The sequence below is a fragment of the Ursus americanus genome, chromosome 26 (assembly GCF_024610735.1).
Source record: "Ursus americanus isolate L20-20 chromosome 26, mUrsAme1.1.p, whole genome shotgun sequence".
Classification (NCBI taxonomy): Eukaryota; Metazoa; Chordata; class Mammalia; order Carnivora; family Ursidae; genus Ursus; species Ursus americanus.
The window spans coordinates 20,842,976-20,866,669 of record NC_142152.1 but is presented as its reverse complement, the minus strand read 5'-3'; the positions used below and the strand labels follow the sequence as shown (position 1 = coordinate 20,866,669).

Sequence of the window (23,694 nt, the reverse complement as noted above, 5' to 3'; positions counted from 1 at the left end):
CACTGCAGAGAGTAAGCTGAGCCACGGGTACCAGGCGGCAAAACGGAAACCTTGCCGCCCCATCCTGCCGAGTTGCCCACTTTCTTCTAACCAAAGCGTTAATGAACTCTGACTTGAGGGGAGGGAAGAAAAGGCTTCACAGACTGTAGCTTCCATTCCTGAGTAATTCGGAGTTGGCTTCCCCGAAATTCAGACAAGACTCCATGGTGTTCGTAACCGCAGCAGGTGCTCTTCCGGCTGGCAGGCCCAGAAGCGGTTCCGATCGGATTAGACATGCTTGTCCAATATTCAAAATGTAAAACATAGAGGTTGCTGAACCAGCACTTGGAAAAGTTAATTAAATGCCAGGTTTCTTTTTAAGAGCTACTCCATCACTTGCTGACTGCTTTGGCCATTTTGCAGAATGAAGCTTTAGCTCTGGACAGTGACAGGAATGTTCTCCTTCACCTCCCACCTTGGGGGGCTAACAGGAGTAAGGACACATGGGCTTCCTGCTTTCCAGCGAGTGACACACAGACCACGTCGGTGACTTGGCACGGGCGTTGTCTCACTATCCCTACCTCCATGGAAAGCCTCATTCAGCCCAACCCTCAACCAGTCCCTCCCGGTTTTCACCCCCGCTTCTCTCTGACCCATGCTGGGTTTCTTCCGCTTGGCTTCCCACAGCCCCCTTCGCTCCTCAGAGGGAGGCCCATTCCCGGGCCCCGCCCCACAAGCCTGTCACAGGAAGGCTGATGACTGATGGCATCAGCAGTGAACATTTACGGAGCTTGTTGGGTGGCTAGCACTGTTCCTATATTATCTTCTTTACGTAGGTTACTGTTATATGATACGATATATATTTTATTGATATATAGCGTTGTACTTTATTTTACTTCATTATCACGTTATCTTTCTTGATTTGCTCCATTTTGCAAACAAGGAGACAGGCTCAGAGAAGTAGGGTAGGTTGCCTAAGGTCACCCAGCTAGGAAGCCGTAGGGCCCGAATACAAGCTCTGGGCTGCCTGACACCAAAGCCCAGCTCTGAATCCCCAGACCACAGAAGCACGTAGGTAGTTTACGATGGGAGATGCTCATTCCATAGACTCTGCTTCAGATCCAGTTAATATTTTCCGTGACGGGGATGCACTTTCCACCACAGTAGTACGGTACTTTGTCAGGCCTGAAAATTCGTCAGTTAATGGTGGTTTAATTGTTCTGTGGGATTTATTACATACGTTTTATTTACAACATGACAGCTCGCATGTGGCAACAAAGGAGATCCCATGTAGTGAAGTCACCTTTCCCTCCACACACTCTCCTTTTCTAAGTTCTTTTGTTCAAATACAATTCCTTTCTCTTGGCATTCAGAGGCCACCCTGCCATTCGATGGGCATGACTTGGTCAGCTGAGGACCAGCGTGGTGGCACTGGTATGCCCTGTGATCGCAGCCACACGGGACCACTACCGAATCCCGGATCCTCGGGGTCGTTCTGGCGCTCGGTGGGGGAAGAAAGGCTGTGATGTACAGACCCTCCCACCCGAGGAGCCTGTCTCCTCTGTCCTCCCGGCTGTATCAGATACAAGGCCTCAGCTGCTGCTTACACGGGTTACGTGCTGAAGGGTGAAAGGCAGCTCTAATGTAGACATCATCTCAGTTAAAATGTTTCTCTCGAGTTTAATGGAATACTGCAGAGATCTAAATGGAGATAAAGTACCACGGCTCAGAGAACAGCCCGGATGCTATCTTTATGCAGCATGACAATGTTCAGTGGTTAATTAGACACCGTTAACCTATTTTAGCAGGGGACATAACTGGGATAAATGGGGAGAAGTGTCCTTGAAGTCTCTTAATATCCACAGCACATATTGGACCCTAGACTCACCTTCTTGCTGCAAGACAGAACAGGCTTAAAATAGACCGAAGTGCCAGGCTTCTAGAGGCCCGACTGCCCCAGGAGAAGGCCCTCTGCTCGCCCAGCCCCCATGGGCCACGGCCTCTGGTCCAGATGTGAAGGCCCTGGATGAAGGGTTACTAGTGCAACTTGTTGCCTGGGAGAAAAAAGCTAGAGCCACAGTGTGTAGCTCCCAGGGCTCCTGTGACAAAAAGAGGAAACCGCAGCCAGGGGGCCACAGTCAGAAGCACTTGGCAAGCGGAAGAGCAAGAATGAGGCACCAGCTGAAAGGAGCCAAAGCTACCTTACATTTTCAAAGTATATCACTCCTCTGGAGGAAAAGAAGTCAAAATACCATTTTCTTATGAGGTTTTCTGCCCTCATAATTTTTAAATGCCCAACAAAAATCTCACAGGTGTCTCCAAACCTCAGTGAGGAAAATGTTACCGTGGCACGAGAGAAAGCAGGTAATGTGTCCCAGATCATGTAACGCCTCACTAGCACATCAAAAACCAAGGCTCTATTTTATAAATTGCGCGCCCCACGAAAAGAGCCTTCACAGTGAAAATCTGAATCTGAGCAAAGGAGACGTTGCTACTGTAATCTTGGCTACCATGTCTATTCAGCAGCAGGCCACAGACTGAGTAATCCGCTCTAAGACGTCCTCACACCTATAATACCGATTAAAAGTCAGATATTTGTCATGAAGTTTCATTTGGCCAAGAGATTTTCCTTCACTGAAATCTCTCCTGCAAGTTGCAGCTCCCACTGTTCTCCCCTTGGCTCTTAGCTCTTGCCACTCATGGGTTCGAAGTCCAGCATGTATTTGTAGGTATGTGTATTTCTCCCTTCTTTTAAAGAAAAGCAAGAACTCCAAAGCACTCAAACATTGGCATTTTGGGGTTTTAGGTCATTTTAGATCATATTTAGTTTCTGCCGGTATCATCAACAAGGTGCCCAGTAGAAAGATGAAAACCGATGGCCACAAAGACTACCAAGCCCTATCAAGTTGAAGGTATAGTGAATTATAAGAAAATTCCTGGGTGAAGGTAGCCCCCTGCTGGTCAGATTCAAAATAACATCTCTGTTCTGATTCAAATTCTAAAGGAGCATAAAGTTATCTACCAGGAGGGGAAAAAAGGTTGAAAGTTTTAATACCTAAAAACAATTATGGGCACACACAAAAATGTATGTATATGCCTGCTATCAATAAGTAAAAAAGTGGAAGAGTTGAGAACTCTAGATCTTTGGTGTCTCAAATGAACATAATTTTATTCAGACACTTCACTGGGTAACTAATTATCTATTTGGCACGACTAGGTGTTGAGATTTAAGGATCTTTTGCCCAGGATTTTACAGTCTGGCTGGAGAAGAGAACATTCTAGAAATACCAGTAATTCCTCCAGAAGACACATACGGCAGTGCCTGAAAGAATACTACTGCCGCCCTCCCTGTGCATCTTCTACCTGAGAAACAGAGACCAGAAAGCGACTTAATTACAGCCCCGAGGCTAGATGGACACAGAGCTGGAGCTAGAAACCAAGGTTCCCGCTCCTCATCGACTGCTGGTCCCAACTTCCCAGGACAAGTGAGGGAGATGGAAGCAAAATGGCATGGTAGTGCAAAAGAGGGGACAAGCCATGCCCGTTCCCACCGTCGGAGGGGACTTTCTAGAAGACTGAAAGACGAGCAGGCTTGGAGAGGCAGAAAAGCTCTAGAAAGGCTCTTCCTGCTGGAGGAAACAACCTGAGTAGAGGTAGGAGGCAGAAAGGGCCAGGGGTGTTCAGAAGCCAGCAGGGGACCCAGTGTGGCTGAAATGCAGAAGAGGTGCTGTCACACGTTGGTATCAAAACGCTATAAATACATACACTGACAATAGTCAGGGATCAGGACGGAAGGAACCATGCGACTCAAAATGAATTTTCCCTGGGTTCCCTTTTTGCCCTTCAAGTGACTTAAGTCCACAAGTGTAACAGAGGTGGCAGTGAACACTGTGCCCCTCGCTGGGTATCAAAGCAGCAGGAAGGGGCTGAATGACAGAGGTTCTGTCAGCCCTCCCGCTGGGGGAGAGGCTGGGGAGGAAAAGCAGGCGGGAAGCAGCGCTCCAGGGCACTCTTTCCCAACTGGCTGTCATTTTCAAATGCCACCCTCAAGAATTTTGCTACGGCTGTGCACTTTCCACACCTCCTTCATGTTTTACTTTCACTTCAATAGATTTATTTAAAGGAAAACTTCAGCTCCTCAATGGAAAGCTAGCATTACCAGTCATATAGAAGGTTAACCGTGAAAAACGATCATTTTTAAAAATCACAGAACTTACTTTATCATAGCTAGGTATTGCTGTTTGCCCGAAGTCTGACCTACAGCTCCTTCCTTGTTAAGAGCACGTTTAGAAGTGTGCCAACAGAGACGTTCCCGCTGACGTGAGCTGAGGGATGGAAGGCCAGTGGAAAAGACAGGAACTGTGAGGCTCAGCGCCTGTCTCTGGGAAGTGTGGCCATGAGGACAGAGTGTGAAACGAGGAAATCATGGGTCTGCAAGTCAGAGGCAAACATTTATTACTGTTTCTGGAAACCTGAATTTCAGTCCAGTTTTAATCACTGAATGGGTTGGGTCGTTTGCTTCTCCTAGAGAGAAGTTTCTGCTGTGTAATGGAGAGACCTGTAAAGATTTCCTTCCAATCCCTTACTCAGTTTTCTCTACCCCTCTTCTACATCCTGTGGTCCCCCAAAGGCCCATGAACACATTCAGACCCAGCCAAGTGATGAGGTACTCAAAGAGAAGGTGACACACGCCATTACAGGAGACCCTCTGCCCGCTAGCTGTCGGTGGGCAGAAGGCCCCAGTGCGGGGCAGCCTCCTCGAGGGCTCAGGACCCACCCTGGTGACTCCCTCCTATAGATGAGTCTGAACAAGGCCAAGGACACGCTGGCACTTCTAAACCTGGCTTCTCATACGATGACCACTGTGAAACCAGGAGGGCCCCGTCTAGCCACCCGTGACCAGCTGTGGTGAGAGAAGCACGGGTCAAAAAGTAAAACCCCTGGCAGAGCCACAGATCAGAGAAAACCCAGATTACGCGAGGGGCTGTACTCCATGTGTATAGCGTGCCGACAGATGCCCGGGCGGCTGCTTCTGCATTAAACTACTCTTGCACATGCACTTGATTTTTGAGAGGCTGAGTCCATCAAAGGGAGGACGAGGACATCATTTCTGTCAGGGGAATCCCTAGTAAGCCCCTCTTGGCATGGAGCTGCTCAGGCCACAGAGCGTGTCCCTTCAACAGGCCAGTGGGCTCAGGACACATCACTTCTTCCTCTCAAAGTTTTTCTGTTCAATAAGATTGTTTCATATGATCAACACTGCATTTCTGGAAGGGTCTCGGAGGACTGCAGTAAAGACAATTTCATGCTAACAGACTCGCTATTGCACAAACAGCATAGTGCATGGCCTTTCCGTGAACTTGATAAATGCGTGCATGTGAGGTTTGCAGATGGGCATGGCTGTAGAATGAGAGGCATTTTCTGTTATACTAATTAGCTGTGTGACCTTGGGCAGCAGGCCAAGGTGACATTCAAGGGCTTTTCTAACTCTAAGATTTTATACCTGAGTCCCTTAAGCGCCCAACGCCTCACTTTCTCCCTCTCTAAACTGAAGGGGCCCCGCACTCCATGACTCCCAAGTCTCTCCCCAGCTCTGCGAATGACACTGCCCCTGCCCCAGCTGTTCCCCATTTACACTATTCCCTAGTCTGACCACCTTCCCCCCAGCAGCCCCTTCCTTGGAACTGGCTTATCCAGCCCCAAAATTTCAATTACTGGGATGTGCTGGAGAGCCCAAAGTCAACAAGGCAACAAAAAATAAAAAAGGAAGGGAAGAAGGGAGAAAGGGAGGAAGGAATCCCTCTTTCCTTTATTCAGTCTTTTTAAAAAATATTTATTTGAGAGAGAGAGAGAGAGAGAATGAGTAGGGGGAGGGCAGAGGGAGAGAGAGAGAATCTGAAGCAGACTCAGCACTGAGCGTGGGGCCGGTCGTGGGCCTCAATCTCACACCCTGAGATCATGACCTGGGCCGAAACCAAGAATTGGCCACTTAATGGATTAAGCCACCCAGGCACCCCTGTTCAATCATTTTTAGAGACAATAAACACAATCTCCCTTCCTACATCAGAAATTTAGCACATTTTCCATCTCGGTTGTCAAAACCAGCCACTTTCCTTAGAGGTTGTCAAAACCAGCCACTACTTTCCCAACTGCACAGGTAAATTTATTTTTCCTTTACCCTCCTCTCCTGAACAGTTAACCCAATCTTAACATTCCTGGTGTTTCCTTCCTGCTTATAGGACTCCTCTCTACTTCCTTTCCCTCTGAGTAGCTGGAAAGAGGGTGTCTGCCTGGTCATGCAGAACCCTCCAAACCTCCAAATCGGGGTCCCCAGAAAGCAACCCTTTGTTCTCTGGGTCCCAGAGGACTCAGAGCCCTGGGCTCAACTACTTGGGATCCGGCCAGCCTATGTGTGGGTGCTGAGCTCTGATCTTGGGCCCTAATTTGAACAACTGGCGTAAAACCAGTGCCCGAGTGGGGTTCTGGAGTCAGAGGGTTCAAAGTGGAGTTTCACCATTCACTAGCTGTGTGCTCTCAGGGAAGCCACTAAACACTGCAAAATCGGCGTTGCCACCACATTCTGCTTCCCAGGGTCAAATGAGTGAATTCATGCAAAGCATTTAGCGTAGCACATGGCACACAGGAAGTGCTCAGTGAACACTGGCTGCTGCCGACAGTCTTATTATTACTATATTATTATTCTCACCCCAGTCTCTACTTTCCTATGCTGCTAATCATTGCCCAGGCTAGACGTGCTTTCTCCTCCTCAGTCCTGCAACTGAACCCCAGCCCCGAGGTGGGTGCTGGCTAGGTCTGCCCAGCTGAGTTGCTTCATACTTTTTGCTTCTAGACCCTTCGTGCCCCCCTTCCCTGCTTCCCACATTCCTGCTGCCCCTTGCTGAACTTGCCTGGAGCCCTCAGTAGACATGCCCAGCAGCCCACCCTCACCGCCTGGCCTGGTGCTTCCCATCCTCACACAAGAAACACTTTGCCTGGGTCCCAGGGCCTCTCCACCAGCTGGAGCCTGCTTCCGACAACAGCATTAACTTCACCTCCAGCGTTAACCTCCAGGTTTCTCAACAGGCACCCTGCTCCTGTTTCCCATCTCCTGCTTTACTTTCTCTGCCTCTTGGCTCCCTTCCTTCATTTCAGCCACTTCTGTTTATCCCTGTCTAAAAGGCAACTTGTTCTGGCTTTCAAATCCTTTTGCAAGAATCCCTACTGCTGAGAAGCTTCTAGAATTCGGTGAAATTGTTTCTATGCTCCTCAGCACACCTGACCCTCTGTATCACACAACACAGTCTTTATGATAGGACAGTCTCAAGCAGTGACTTCTACAGATCTGCCTGATGGGGTTGACCACAGAAAACAACTTGGTGCCTACCCCAAAGTCCTTTGCCCTTCCTCTGGATTCAAACCCTAATTTTGTTTGGGGTGGCAACAAGCCCAACCGAAAATAATCAATTCCCCATCTCTTTCACATTGAGGGGTGGGCATACACCACATTTCTGACCAATGAGGAAGATGTGGCAGTCCTTGGAAATTATAGCCCCCCATTCTGTCTCCTCCAAAAGACAAATTCCTGCTAAGAAACAGACCTACGCCTTAACCTCCATGTCATTCTCCCTTCTTTGAAACTGGAAAACAGAGGTGAGGCCTGGAGGTACAGCAGCCATCATAACTATGAGGCATGAACATGATGACGAAGGTCCACATGTGAAGGATGGTTTGAAGAAGGATGGAAAGAGTTCCATCCCTGTCATCACCACGAAGCTGCCTTAGACTGTGGAGCCTGGACCTCTTGTTTTCTGAGACAAATCTCTTTCTGTTTAAGCCTCTGCTAGTGGGGTTCCCTGTTGCTTGCAGATATAAATGCAACCTCAACTAATACAGCACATCCAGTGGCAAGTGAGAGGTCATCCTAATTGAGAAGGAACACGGATCCCATGGAAAAATGAACTTCACACGGTCATATCTAGTTAAGCACATGGTCTCTTAAGAGAAAGCAAGCATTTGAATCAGATACGGGAACAGCGCAGTCTCAGGATAGGAATGAGCAACACCACTGACATCTGCTGGGAAAAAAACGGTATCCAACTTAGGGAGAAAAGGTGAGCAGACTCTCTCCGCAGCTTTGTCTGGTCTAAAAAGAGAATGCTCTGCTATCAAGAATGGAGATGAGACCACCTTTAAGATGATCCCACATGAGGAGAAATGGGTCTTTTTACTCCTGCAAATACCCCAACCATGCCACATCTAAAAGGCTTTCAGAGGCGCCTCAGCCAGTTAAGTGTCTGCTTTTGGCTCAGGTCATGATCTCAGGCTCCTGGGATCGAGTCCCACATTGGGCTCTCTGCTTGGCGGGGAGTCTGGTCTCCCTCTCACTCTCCCTTTGTGCTCTCCCCCTCTCCCTCTCTCTCAAATAAATAAATAAATAAATAAAATCTTAAAAAAAAAAGGCATTCAGAAGAGGTGTGATAATGTGTCCCTCACACCACTGGTCACAAACCTGTCCGCACTTCAGTGGCTCCCCATTCTCTAAATAATAAACCATGTGTCTGGAGTTCAAGGTCCTACACTCAAGCCCATTTCTACCTTACCTATTTCCATCCCCTTGTCTAGGCAAACCCTGGCCTTTAGTCACCGAGCTCTGTTCATTCCAAACTCCCTGTGGCACATTCAGGCCGCATACACCAGCCTCTGTGCCTGGAAGGCCTGCCTGGCCTCAGTGTCTGTCAGCTGTTTCATTTCAAGGCAATGATTCCTAAACTGAAATGTTTCAAGTAACCATCTAGAAAGCATATTTCAGAAGTTCAAACGTCCCTTCTGAGTTCTGGAGGACCTGTGAGACCACTTTGTTTTCACGCTGAAGAGACAGAGCGCGAGGGTGCTGAGCTGGTGGCACGGGCTGACACTGGACCTCTCCTCCTCTCTCCCCCCACTCAGTACCCACTGAGAAGAAATCCCATATAGTCCAAAGCTTATGTATTTGGGATTTCCCAGGATCAAATTTAGTGCTGCAAAGGGAACTCTGAGATCATCTAGTCTGGACCCCTGAGGGAGCCTCCACCCCACGAGTCCACACGACTTGCCCTGAAGTGACACGGTGTGTGAGTGGCAGAAGGGGACTAGAACACAGGCAGAAGTCCAACTCCTAACAGGTGCCTGGGGAAAGGGTGAGTGGCCCTAAGAAAGGAGGGTGGCCAGAAACGAGCTCAGGAAATGGAATACACCTGCCTGTATTGCACCTGTACTCGGAGCAGCCCGCTCTCGGCTGATCCTGGATTACTCTGCCCTCAGCCTTGAAAAGGAGTCAGAGACCCGAAACCGGAAGTGGGGCTGCGGAGACACCAGTAACTAGACCCGGCTCTTGAGCTGGCTGCCCGGGAATGGATCCAGTTCTTGGAGGGCACCGCAGGGTTAGAAGGAACGATCATTTCCAATGCCTAATTGAACTTAATGACTAGCCTAATTAGGCCTTTTAATGGCAGCACTGGCATGGCCTTGGCTCGGGCCCCTAAGTGCAGGCTGTATCCTCTGCACTCACCTTCCCGGGGCCCGGCGGCTGGCTGACGCACAGCTCTGCAGACAGGTGGCCCAGAGGAGGTGAAGGTCAAGCGCTCACTCCCTGTTATTCTGCCCACAGGCTGAACGTGCTGCAGCCACGTCCAAGCAGCCCTCGGGGAACATCTGCCGAGGGCCTACCCAGGACAAAGGTACTCCATCAGGAGCCAAGGGCACAAAAACGGAAGGGAGCCAGACATGGAGAACAAGAGCATGACCTGCAGCCCGACGCACCCAGGTTCAAATCCTGACTGGCTGTGGGACTTTGAGCAAGTTACTTAACCTTCCGGAACTTCTACTTCCTCATCTGTAAGCTAGGACACTAACAGTACCTATCTCTCGGTGTTGTTTTAAGGATAAAGTGAGACAACTGTGCTTAGCTGTGCCCAGCACAAAAGCCACAATAAGTGACGTACGTGTGTGTGTGTGTGTGTGTGTGTGTGTGTGTGTTCTCACCCATGCACCAAGGGGGCGGGCAAGATATGTGGGCTGTCCACACTCGGGTTCTGCAGTGGAGCCCAGAAGAAAGACTCTTCATCAGAGGGTGAAGCTGCAAGTTCCTAAAGACACACTTACAAGAAATCAGGGGGTTGATAATGGCATAAAAATTAGAAATAACTGGGGTGCCCGGGTGGCTCAGTCGGATAAGTGTCTGCCTTCAGCTCAGGTCATGATCTCGGGGTCCTGGGATGGAGCCCATCAGGCTCCCTGCTCAGCAAGGAGCCTGCTTCTCCCTCTCCCGCCCTGCTCATGCTCTCTCTCTCTAATAAATAAAATCTTTTAAAAAATTAGAAACAACCTCAGTGCCCATGAAGAGAGTGAACGGCGCATCTATACCACGGCAACAGGATGCAGCGGTCAGAAACATGAAGTAAATCTTTCTGCACTAAAAGATCTCCAGATGTGCCGCTAAAAGAAAAATGAAAAAAATTAAGAACACCCTTAATATGATCCTATTCATGTAAAAAAAATATAGATCTCAGTAAGTATACCTATTGTGTAAAATCACATATTGAATATCTATGGTCGATAAAAGATAACCAAAGAACTGTTACCAGTAGTTACTTCTAGAGATGGCTAGGCTTGGACCAGAGGGTGGTTTCAGCAAATTCAGCTTTATCTGTCTTGTTCGAGTTTTTCCATCATTAAAGTGCTCTTGGCTTCCTTGCACAACTAAAAAAGTCTTCATAAAAAAGTATACTCCCACCGAGTTCCCCAGCAATGGAGGGATTCGAGCAGACCTGAGATCAGCACTGCTAGAGACACTAGAATTTGACAGGAGATTGGACGAAACTGGTTCTAACCTTCTGGTTTCAAAACCTCCACACTGTGTGATAATGCAGAGAGAGAAAGGAATACTCCACAGGACACTGGGCTTTGCGGCTGTTATGTAAGGGCTACTTCCGCGGGCCTATCCTTTCTTTCCTGACCCTCAGAGACCCTCTTACTTTACAGTCCTACCCCTGGCTCCACGAAACGAGCAGCTCTAGTCGCAGGAGAATGTGCACTTCTGCAAAATGAGAAACTGCAAAGGGCCACAAGTCAAAGCCTTCACAGGACACACTGAGCACTCACTCTAGAACCACGCCTGGCTTTCAACTACAAACATGAAATTCAAGGGGCGCCTCAGTCGGTTAAGCACCTGACTCTTGGTTTTGGCTCAGGTCACGATCTCAGGGTTGTGGGATTGAGCTCTACGCACAGTGGGGAGTCTGCTTGAGATTCTTTCCCTCCCTCCCCCTCTGCTCCTCCCCCTACTCTCTCTCTCTCTAATAAGTTAATCAACCTAAAAAAAAATGAAATGCAAGAGTAGCTTAACTTGTGAAGAAAAGCTGAAGGCCTGAAAGGAAGTTGAGAGCAGGCTCAGGGGGAGGTGGGCGTCAGGGTCTGGACCCCTTAGTCTTTCAGCAGGCCTCCCCACAGGCCACCACACAGGCCTCCCCACGGGCAACTGGGAAGCAGGCCCTTAGAAACACAGCCATTGGATGCCATGTGGCCTCGGGGCCTCAGCTGTCCCTTCCTGGTACACAGGCGTAGACAACAAGTTCACCTCAACACCGCACGAGCTCCTCCCCTCCTCCTTGGGCATCAGGTACTCCCCTCTGCTCCAGGGAGGGGACTGACTAGGGCCACTTGTCAGGGAGACTGCTCCACTCTTCAGAGCGGGAAGTGAAGTATCCAAATGCTACTCCACATGGGGCTTCCGGGAACAGACTGCTATCACCTTCAATCGGGAGGCACTTGACAGAAGTGCAAGATTCCAATTATTTCGTATTTAGTCATTTGCATAAGTAAATTGGTTTTGTGACACTAGACAAGCCATCCAGGGCTCTAACCTGCAATGTCTATAACATAGACCATCTCTGCTTGCTCTGAACATCACTGTATCAATGTACGTGGAAGTGTGTGAAAATGCCCTTCACTGGAGCCTCAAAGAGAAAAAAGGCTGATGCATGCTTCATATCTTTTCCTTAGCCTAAGGGGTCTATATGTACCTTATCTGAAAACTTTATGATACTTTCCAAAGGGTCATGTTATGGTTAGTATGTGAATAAACACGGGAAGTCTGCTTTCTCAATCTGGGAAAATACCACCTCTATTATGGGCTTATGATTACTTTTACTGAGATAGGAAATTTTGGAGTACAATGTAGCCCTTAAAAATGAGACAGTTCTACTCTGTGATTCAGAAAGACCACCAAGAAATACTGTTCTATGGGGGCGCCTGGGTGGCTCAGTCAGTTAAGCATCTGCCTTCAGCTCAGGTCATGATCTCAGGGTCGTGGGACTGAGCCCCACATCAGGCTCCCTGCTCGGCAGCGAGTCTGCTTCTCCCTCTCCCTCTGCTGCTCCCCCTGCTTGTGCTCTCTCTCTCTCTCAAATAAATAAATAAATAAAATCTTTTAAAAAAAGAAAAAAAAAGAAATACTGCTAAAAGATAAAAGAAAAATAGAGAATAGGTATGTTACCATTTATGCGAGGGGATAAAAGAATATATTAACCTGTATTTTTTGTAAATGCATGGAGTCTCTTTGGAAGGATATTGGTGAACAGTGGTTGCCTCTGGGAAGGAAAACTGAGTGCCTTGGGGAGCAGGGAAGGAGGGCTTTAGCTTTATATCATCCTTCCTTACCCTTTGAATTTTCTGCTATGTATATTCCTAATGTATATAAAAATAAATAAATAAAATTCAGATTCACTAATAGTTCTAATGTCTCAAAAGATGACATGAAGTTATACAGTGACTCAGACGCAGGAGTTTGTTTGAAGTGTGACTTTGACTAAAGGCCTCATTGCTGTGCACTGTGGGGCCGAGTGGGAAAGGACAGCCCTGCTAAGTCCTGTCGTTATCTGTCCATTATTCTCACTCCTTCCCACAAACCAGCTACCAAAGCCGATGAAATCTACCAAAATGGTACAAGTGTGTTGAGACAGGAAAGGCCTAAGGATAGAAGGAGCTGGGCACACTTCACACCTCCCACTACTTCAGTAAGAAGACTTCTTTTTTCATGAGTTATTTCAGTGTATATAGTCTAGGCATTATTTATTTCATCTTCAGATCCTACTGAACACATATAATTTCCAGCAATAAACAATGCAATTAAATTCTAATTTAAGGGGCGCCTGGGTGGCTCAGTTGTTAAGCGTCTGCCTTCGGCTCAGGTCATGATCCCAGGGTCCTGGGATCGAGCCCCGCGTCAGGCTCCCTGCTCAGCGGGAAGCCTGCTTCTCCCTCTCCCACTCCCCCTGCTTGTGTTCCCTCTCTCGCTGTGTCTCTCTCTGTCAAATAAATAAAATCTTTAATAAGTAAATAAATACATACAAACATTCTAATTTAAAAAAACAAACTGTGTATTCTCCAAGTTCAATTAAATAGAAAGTGATCTAGACCTTCCTTTACCAACTTTCTGTCCAGGCTCTGAACATAAGTGGAAAGCAAAACCAGAAGTCACTCCTTGGGGAGCCCACGCAGAACAAATGTAAGGTGTACATTTAAGAGATCTGTTGTTGCTGAGCCCCGAGGTTACCTTTTCTGAATCTGCCGTGTCTTGGAGGCCACATGGAGGAAATGCATAGATGCATAAGAAAGCACATGATAGAAAGTTGAGACAGAGGTCTACGCAGGGGGCTCTTGTGGGCATCTCCAAAAGCCACAGAAACAGGGACACGGCGCCCAAGCTCTGAGCACAGCGACTGGAAATGGGGGCAAAACTAGCTACCAAGGACTTTCCCCTCTCACCTCCTCATATGCAACCGCTTCCCTGATTTCCCCTGATCTTGGACACTCATCTCTCATGGCCGACCTCACTGAGAACCAAGTAACTGTTCACTCACGGTGCCCGGGACGCCCCGTCCCACCATGCCGATCCTGGGTTCCTTGTGACGGTGGGCGGCATGTGGAAAATAAATTCTCAATATTTCTAATTTGTTTTGGTTTTTTTTGAAAACTAAATAAACAAAATTATGTTTATTGATGAAAATCTGAAAGTCAAGGATTAAGATTTTATGCTTTGAAGTACGGACCCGGGGATACTTGGTCCCTTTTTAATTACTGGAGCTCTGTAAGAAATGACCAAACTCACGCCCTGATCAAGTATAAACTGAGCCCCTCAATGTGCCAGGCACTGCAGACTCAGAAGCAAAAAATATAGACCAAGATCTCTTGTAAAGTCACTGCTGACTAGTTACGAGTCATGCCAATACAGAGGGAGCCGCAGCTCTCAGTTCAGTAGGAAAGAAAAAATAAAAACAAATAGAGAACAAGAAAGAGCCACAGGTGGTAAAACATTACCTGGAAGGGTGTTTGTTGTACCAGACTTTCCACTCTCCTACAGGTTTGAAACTTTTTGAAATGAAAACTGGAGGGGGGAGCCAAAGGCAGGATTATAGATATGAACTGTATTTCAGGCAACCAAATAGTTGACAAAAGAATTTTTGTTAAGGGAAAATTGGAAAATCACCATCTGACACCCTTCAGTTGAAATCACGCTCTAGGCAACAATTCTCCATGGACACTATGACCTCTAGGTGGGAGCCTGGTGGAGAACAGAATGGACGGCACATTCCTGGCCCCACTCATCGATTACCGCCTCGCGTCACGTGGATCCCCCGCACACCTGTGCCCCTCACACCTGCCTGTGCCTTCGGATGTGACGCAGCAGGATGGGCACAGCACCACCCTCAAAGTAGTCCTGCCAAGGGGCGCCTGGGTGGCACAGCGGTTAAGCGTCTGCCATCGGCTCAGGGCGTGAACCCTGCGTTATGGGATCGAGCCCCACATCAGGCTCCTCTGCTATGAGCCTGCTTCTTCCTCTCCCACTCCCCCTGCTTGTGTTCCCTCTCTCGCTGGCTGTCTCTATCTCTGTCGAATAAATAAACAAAAATCTTTAAAAAAAAAAAAAAAGTAGTCCTGCCAAAACAGTGAGCCGGAATCTAACTTGCTAGATTAATCTAGATCTAACTACCAGCTTCACAAGGAACACGAAGGACAGAGGAACAAGGTAAACACCACGATCAGGAAGCACGAGCCAAATCCAGAATATGGGACACTCTGTAAGACTAGTTTCTCATAAAAAAAAAAAAAGAGAGAGAGAGAGAGAATGAAAAGAAAAAAAAATCAACGGCATGGAGAAAAAGGGAAGCAGGGGGGTTGCGAACAAAAGGGAGACTAAAGACATCTAACAACTAAATATAAGGTGTAGACCTTGATTTGCCCTTTTTACAACCCAACTGTAAAGACATCTTTGAGACAACGGTGAATATGGCTAGATATCAGATGACATTAAGGAATCATTTTTAATTTTGATAGGATAATGGAATGATGGTTAATAAACAAAACAGTCCTTATCAGTTAATAAAAAAAACAGTCCTTATCAGTTAATAAAAATTATCTTCAGCAGGAGAGGAAGGAGGGAGGGGAACCATGACTGACATTCTTTCTATACTGTCAAACTTCTCCATTCATCCTTGGATTCATAAAGGATAAAGGATTTCTCACAGCTATATTATACTTTCTTAACTTAGCTTTCATATAGATAGATAGATAGATAGATAGATAGATAGATAGATAGATAGATCTCTATAGATATATCCAGTCCTTCCTTCATCTTTTTCAAAACACAAAACGCTTAAAACTATCATTTTTTTTTAAAGATTTTATTTATTTATTCAACAGAGATAGAGACAGCCAGCGAGAGAGGGAACACAAGCAGGGGGAGTGGGAGAGGAAGAAGCAGGCTCATAGCAGAAGAGGGCTCGATCCCAGAACGCGGGGATCACGCCCTGAGCTGAAGGCAGACGCTCAACCGCTGGGCCACCCAGGCGCCCCTAAAACTATCATTTTAATGGAAAACTAGGGTGACAGACAAGACTGCCTCTGGTTACAGCCTAGGGGTCTTGGTAACTCTGGGCCTGGCCCAGCGGCCGAGCACACACATCTCAGCACACCTGTCCCCACGGTGCAGCACAGGGCACATGAGTGGTGAAATCCCAGCTAAGCTCCCCTCCGTGCTAAGAAACTAACTTCTGTGGGGAGGGAAAGCCTGTCACAATGCTGGTGCAAGAGGACAACACGTGTTTGCAACAGTGTTTATAGACTGAGGAGCCCGGCGGCTCTGTTTTTGCCTTTCACACTTTTGTAGCCTACTAAGAATGAACTACTCACGGCTAACAAGAAGGTAAAGAGACTCTGGTATGGCAATGACACAGAGAGAGAGAGGACAGAAGCCCTTTAGTATTCTTGGAACATCTATGCCATTAAAAAGAGAGAGAGAGAGAGAAGGAGGAGGGAAGGGGGCAACCTCGGGCCTGGCACTCGGCTGCTCTCCCGCCATCTTGATGTCCTTGACGCGTGCAGATGGTGTGGAAGGGCTGGCGCCGGAACAACCCAGGAGAAGGAATGAGCGGCCAATGGAGATTTATGTGAGGAGAGTGAGATGGACAAGGTAAAATTGTCAGGAGGAGTTGTTAGAAAGTAAAATATATTGTGACAATTCCACTCCTGCCGTTCATCAATAAACTGACAGATCATTTAGTGTCAATTAGGAGTGATAGATGGACAAGTCCCCATGATCCTGGGCCAAAATTAATGGCTGGGAGGGAGAGGGTGATTGAAAATGACGGCTGACATTGAGAGCAAAGTCCTGAAAGTCCCTGAGGGGCCATTACTTGCCTCATTCCCTTGCAGATCAATGCAGGGACAAACCCAAAAACAGACACTTTGAGACAAAACTTAATCAGACTACCTTTCCTCCCTCTCTTTACCGGGTCTGCTTGCCTCTTGTTCAGCTCTGTTCTCCATGGCCAAGTCAGCGACCCACAGGCTATGAGGGCCCCAGATGGAATCTTCGGCAGAGCTATGACTTTGGTGCCCGGAGAAGGGAAAGGTAGTGATCCCAGGCCCCAGGATATTCCTGAATACAGCCCTTTCCTGTGGCTCAGGGGTGAGTACGTGAATCCTGGCACCCAGAGTCTCTAGCTAGTGTGGTGGTTGATACACGCTCTGCTCTCCATCTTGGGCAGTGTCGTGCAAATAAAATAAATCCCAGAAATTATATCCCTTGGCTATGAGCTCCTGGTTCATATCTGGAATTATCCCTTCTACCTCCCACTGGCAACAACATAGCTGTAGACCTCTGTAAGCCTCCCTTTCCTCCTACCTCCCCTGTAGAGGGGAACCTACTTTAGAGAACGGAACCTACCCAACAGAGTTGGTATAATGCACCTCTAAGGTGTAGCTGTGGACTGAATGTTTATGTGCCCCCCCCCAAATTCATAAGCTGAAACCCTAATCCCTAACGTGATAGCACTCGGAGGTGGGGCCTTTGGGAGCTAATCAGAGTTAGAGGAGGTCCTGAGGGTAGAGCCCCCACGATGGGATTGGTGCCCTTATAAAATGAGGAAGAGAAACAAGATCTCCCTCTCTCTGCAGGCATACACCGAGGAAGGCCATGTGAGGGCATAACCAGGAAGAGGGCCCTCAACAAGAATCAGACCATGCTGGCACCGTGATCTTGGACTTCTGGCTTCCAGAACTAGCAATCAACGTGACAAATAAATGTTTGTTGTCTCAGCCACCCAGTCAATGGCATTCTGTTCTAGCGGCCTGAACTAAGCCAGTGCCATTATTATCACTTCAAAAGAATTCAAGTCGAGCGCATGATTTTCCAGCGTGAATTCTCTGCTCTAAGCAGAGTGACAATAAGGTTACTATCCCCCTACACTTCCATGTACACCAATGCTCTCCTCACGATCCTCTGTACATGACAGTCCACCCAGCCTGACCCCCATGTCCTCTGCAAGGGACCCCTGGTCACTGTGATCCCTCACTCTTCTGATGTCCCCTCACCAGCGTGAGCCAGTCCATTTGGTTCTCACTTGCAATGTGCTCCTTCCGCTGTTCCTGATTTTTGTGAACAAAAATGCCTGATCTTCCCAATTCAAATCCAAGCTTTTGCAGGCCAGGAGGCACATCGACACTGTACCCTCTGGGGTGCCCTGCGAGGAGCGGGACCTCATGCTTTCCAGCCCGAATGGGTGGGTCCTCAAGGTGGCCCAACCATGGCCTCTCCTACCCCTAGCCAGCTGCCCCCTCCTCTTTCTGTCTCACATCTGTTCTACTTTGCCTCCAGAGGCCAGCTCTCCTTGGCTCCAACAAGCTCAACAGTTTGCCTTTCTACTTTGAAAAAAGAAGAAAACCAAGGGGCCAATCCAAAACGAAATTCCCCCAATTCCCTATTCCCTCAATTTTTCTTGGTAGCTTACCCAGCCTTTCCAAGCTCCCTCCTATCTTGGAGGAAATATGTCCCTGCCTCCTTCCGTCCAAGGTTAATTCATCTCTTTTGGACAGTTTTATCCTTCCAAGGATAGTGCTCCTCCCATCCCTCCTTTTTCACCTGCAATCACTGTCCCCACGTATGACACACGTGGTTCTCCACACAAACCTCTCCTTCCAAATACTGTCCCATTCTTTCCTTTCTTTCTCAGGGAAGGGGCCTAGATCACCATTTCCTCATCTCAGTTCCTTTTCAGCCCCTAATCTGGCTTCTGCCCCCGTGCAATTCACCGTAACCACTTGATCAAAGGCCCCTAGTAATCTCCAAACAGCCAAATACAAGGCTCCGTCCTTGACTTCTATTTGTGTAGATGACCCAAGTTGTACCTCTCTTTTGGCCTCTCTTCCAGACTCCCAAACGGAGGAAAATTACTTCCGTGGACCACCACCAGCCTACAAATTAGGTCTCTCTTTCTACGTTCCCTACCCGATGGCACCGCCCCCCAACCAGTCATCGAAGCGAGGCACCTTGCAGGACCTTCCACTCCCTCCTCCTTTGCCCTGTGTCCAACCAATGGCACTTCTGTGAACTCCAGCTCCAAAATGTCCCCAAAGCTCCTCTCCTGTCCACGCTCACACCACTACCCTCGTCAACCTCTTATCATCCTTCAAACAGAGTATTACCTTCCCAACAGTGCTTCCAACCTTCCAGATCCCCACTTCCTACACTGATAGCAAAGTAACCTGATCTGATAACAAAAACACCGATGAGATCCTTCATTTGTTCAATCAACAGTCACTGAGCACTTGTTACAGACTGGCACTATTCGAGGTACTGGGCATATGTAAATAAGAGTGTGTCTCCTCTCAAGGAGCTTACGTTATAGGACAGAGAAAAAGACTATACGTACATGCACACCACAAACACGCGCATGTATGTATACATATATGTCATGTGCTGATACATAAAGTAAGAGCTGGAAACACAGAGTGATGAGGGGTGCTACTTATAAAGTGAGGTCATCGGGCAAAGCCTTGTAAGCCATGGTAAGAACTCTGGGATTTACCTGGACTATGGGGAATGCCACAGGAGGGCTCTGAGGAGACAAGGGAAATGATCTCACTTATGTTTTAAAAAGGTCACTCTGGCTCTGTGGAGATAAGACAGAGGCAGAAAGGATGCAGGGGGAGACGAGTCAGGACGTTCTCAGTCGAGTCAATACCAGAAATGACAGTGGCTGCAGCCGAGCATCGGCAGTGCAGACCACAGACGTATTTCATCTGTAGACTTCACCTGCTCTGCTGACAGACTGAACATGGGCTGAGATAGAGAGAGGGATCCAGGAGGATTTCAAAGCTTACGGTCTGAAGTAACGGGGAAGACAGAGTCACCATTTACGGAGACCTGAGGGAGACTTTGGGAGGTGCGGGTTAGGGGACGGGACAGGAGGGGTGACAAGGAAGAGGACTGATTCAGATATGCTATGACTGAGTTGTGTATCCAAGTGGAAACATCATGTGGACAACAGGATGTTCGGGGAAGGGACTGGAGGGATATATATTTTGGAGTCGTCGCTGTGAAGGGGATAGTCAAACTCCCAAGACTGGGTTGAGACTGTGCAAGCGTGTGTGTTGACGATGGAGAGAGGAGGTTCGAGGATGGGCCCTGGGTCCCCCAACTTGGAGAGAGGTCGAGACTAGGCCACAGACTGAGGAGCCACAGAAGACAATACCTTGAAAAGTAACATACGAAGTGGAAAAGCACCTTTTTCTAAGAGCAAACTGATTTGATCTGGGAAAATCTTTAATATATTCATTGATATATTCATTTAATATATTCATTTTTGAGATTTCCTTTTGTTCTCTAAGCAGCAGATACAGGGTTTGTCTCATCTATATTTCAAAGTAAATTACAGATATGATAAGCACTAAAATCCCCTAATACCTTAGGAAAATGGGGCCACTCTGGAAGACTCTCTCTGGTATACGAGACCTACCTTTCAAAGTTACCTTCTTGCTCTTTGTTAGCACTAAAAAGTAGTGTTACGTTCTATAAAGGAAAGAGTGTGTATTTGCTGGCCTATGAACAGATGGAAAGACCGCTGGAACAGAATAACAGATCTAAAAGTAGACTCAGGTGCATACAAAGATGTAGAATTATGATACAGGAAAATGTAGCAGAGAAAGTTGGATTTTTAAATAGATGGTGGTGGGACCACAGCCATTCGGAAACAGATAAAATTGATCCATACCTTATATCATACAATAGAATTAATTCCGAATGGATCAGAGATCTAAATTTTTAAAATGAAAGAGTATGATCGTGTTACAATAAAACATGATCATAAACCCTGACAGCTAGCTTGTGGGTCAAAGTTTGCTGAATCCTGATATACAGAAACAAAGGAGTAAATTAAAATTGTACATGTTCATGTTTAATTCTGCAAAAAAAAAAAAAAAAGTGTAGGTAGGGTAGACCAGAAACTAACAGAGAGGTTACCCATAGGGGATGGATGGGAATGAGGTAGAGGGAATAAGGATGGGAGCGAGACATCTCTGAGTGTGTGTTTCTATACTATTTTGATATGATAAGAAGTACACAAAATCACCTGTTCTTGCCCCAAACCTACAACTTGAACCTGATCATGAGGAATCAGTCAGAGAAAACCAGAATTTACGGCATTCTGTAAGACAACTGGTCTGCACTCCTCAAAAAAGTCAATGTGTGGAAGAGCAGGGGAAGAACTGGAATTATTTTAGATCAAGAGAGATATTTTAGATAAGATAAATTTACCTTTATCTAAATAAATTTATCTAGATAAGTTTAAATAAAAATGATTTTAGTTAAAGAGGCAGAACTACCCAACACAATGTGTGAACTCTGACTGGATCCTGGGGCTACAAAACACACTTTGGGACAACTGGGTAAATTTAAATATAAACTACTATTAAATATTACATCATTATGAAATTACTTGGATGTGATAATCATACTGTGATCATCTGGAGAATGTCCTTAATCTTGAGAGATGCATGCTGAAGTATTTAGAGGTGAAATATCATGACTTTTGCAACTTGTTTTCAAATGATTCAAGTCGGGGGAAAAATATGTGTGTGTGAGACAGAGGCGGAAAGGAAGGGAGGAAAGAATTAGAAAAATATATGTATTTTGAGGGCAACAAGTGCTGAAGGAAATTCCAGACAAGAGTAATGTCTATGTTTCAAGAAAAAGAAATTCCCTTCCCAAGTCTCCCTTAAATAGTTCAGCTTGGTAGTTGGCCATCCTCTGCTGGTGTAGTAAATATTTTTTTCTGGTTTACTTTTCATCTAAGACTTCGTGTGAGGGATTAAAGACCCAAGTGGTTTGTAATCCTACAATGACTAACAGGCAATTCCACTCTGTTTAGAAAGTTAGTTTAAGAACACAGAATGACGGTCAAAAGGTGCAAACTTCCAGTTATCCAGTAAGTCAGTCATGGCGATGTCATGTCCAGCATGGTGACTACAGTTAATAATACTGTTGCGTATTTGAAAGTTGCTAAGAGGGTAGATCTTAAAGGTTCTCAGCACAAGGAAAAATGTTTTTAGAACTATGTATGGTGACAAATGTTAACTGCACATTGCGGTGGTCACTGGCAAAATATACAGATACGGAATCATTATGTTGTATACCTGAAACCAATGTAATGTCATATGTCAATTGTGCCTCAATTTTTTAAAAAAGAACACCGAATGCTACAATATGGATGAACTTTGAAAACATCAGGCCAAGTGAAAGCAGTCAGTCAGTCACAGAGGACCACATAAAGTAGGATTCCATGTGTGTGAAAAGTCCCGAACAGCCCAGCCATAGAGACAGAAAGCAGAACAGTGGCTGTCTAGGGTTGGGGAGACCATGGGACGTGGGCAATAACTGTGAACGGGTATCGGGTTTCTTTGAGGGGAGGGTGATAAAAATGTTCTAAAACCGACTGTCGTGTTGGTAGCACAACTCTGTTAAGGCGCCAAGAACGACCAAACTGTACATTTCAAATGGGTGAATTTCAAGGAATAAGAATTCTACCTCAAGAAAGTTGTTCCAAAAAAATTAAGGAAAAACAACCCAAGAGCCAAGTGCCCCCCTCCACCCTCTCGAGCTGCTAGGCACTTACTTTGAAGCCTTCATGGACTCATCTGCCCAGCCTCCTTGTCTGCGGGGCGGTTTGGGAGGGGGAGCCTAAAAGGGGACGAGAAGCCAAAATCACAGTCACTCATCATTGGCATTCATGCATGCAGGGGATGAGGCTGAGGCCACCCCAACCAAGATTCCATCAAAATCTTTCCAGTAAAAATACAGGAGCCTTTCTAATTTACTTTCAAAATCTGGGTGCTTTCGAGCCCTTCTGGTGGGTGTATAAAAGCGAGATCTGTAGGGCAAGATCTGTAGGGCAAAGTCTGCTGAAAGCCTCAGAAACGCTTCTGACTTTTTAAGTCAGCAATTCTAATCCAAGGATTTATCCCTAAAAAGAATCAGAGAGAAACATAAGGGCCATTTTTGAATGGTAAAAAATTCAAAACCACAATAGACAGCAATAAGAAATTAAGTAAATTCATGGAATACATACGTGAAAATAGTAGGTAATAACAAAGGACAATGGTAAAAAAGAATACTTAATGAAATGAGAATGTTCGGTATATAGTAACTTTAAAAAAAAACATGTTGTAAAACAGTAGGTATATGCCTCCAATTTGGTAAAAAGATTTTTAATACATAATATCTAGTGTTAATTACATGAATGAGAGGGGACTCCAATGACAGAACTGTGGTCAATTTTTAATTCCCTTCTTTGTGTTGTTGTGCATGGTCTAATTTTTTTTTTTTACAATCACATTACTTTTATAAACTGAAAGGTAATAAAAAACAGATGTAAGAGAAAGGTTTGCTTAACAGACATAAACTAAATGAGTGGGTTAAAAATCTACTCAGATTATTTGGGGAAGAAGGATTCACCTGCCAAAGACGCCTTCAGGAGCCCAAGTGCTGGCATTCTGGTCCAGCATATCTCAACTGGAAATACCAAGGGAACGTCAAGCAATCCACCGAGTCAGTCAAGTTGGAGAAAAGAGCAAAGAACACTTCCTATTTTCCACTCCCCAGCATTCCCCTAAGACTGTTTTTTGAAATATCAACTTTCTTTTTCTAACAATGGCACATAATTATTACTGTCATTCTCAGTCTAAGGAGATACTTTGATGGACTAAAACATGGGTTGGCCAACTTTTTCTTTCTTTTTTTTTTTTTTAAGATTTTATTTATTTATTCGACAGAGAGACAGCCAGCGAGAGAGGGAACACAGCAGGGGAGTGGGAGAGGAAGAAGCAGGCTCCCAGCAGAGGAGC

The 23,694-nt window shown here is 46.4% G+C and overlaps 1 protein-coding gene across 4 annotated transcripts in view; it reads right to left on the bottom strand.

Moving 5' to 3' along the window:
- The window catches only part of IFT43 (intraflagellar transport 43), a 79,570-nt gene that overhangs the window by 26,687 nt on the left and 29,189 nt on the right, over window positions 1-23,694 (bottom strand). For all 4 annotated transcript variants that reach the window (XM_045807762.2, XM_045807763.2, XM_087856146.1 and 1 more), the window contains one exon: window positions 22,467-22,531. In XM_045807762.2, the coding sequence (XP_045663718.2) occupies window positions 22,467-22,531 (65 nt within the window). The remainder of the gene's footprint in view (window positions 1-22,466; window positions 22,532-23,694) is intronic.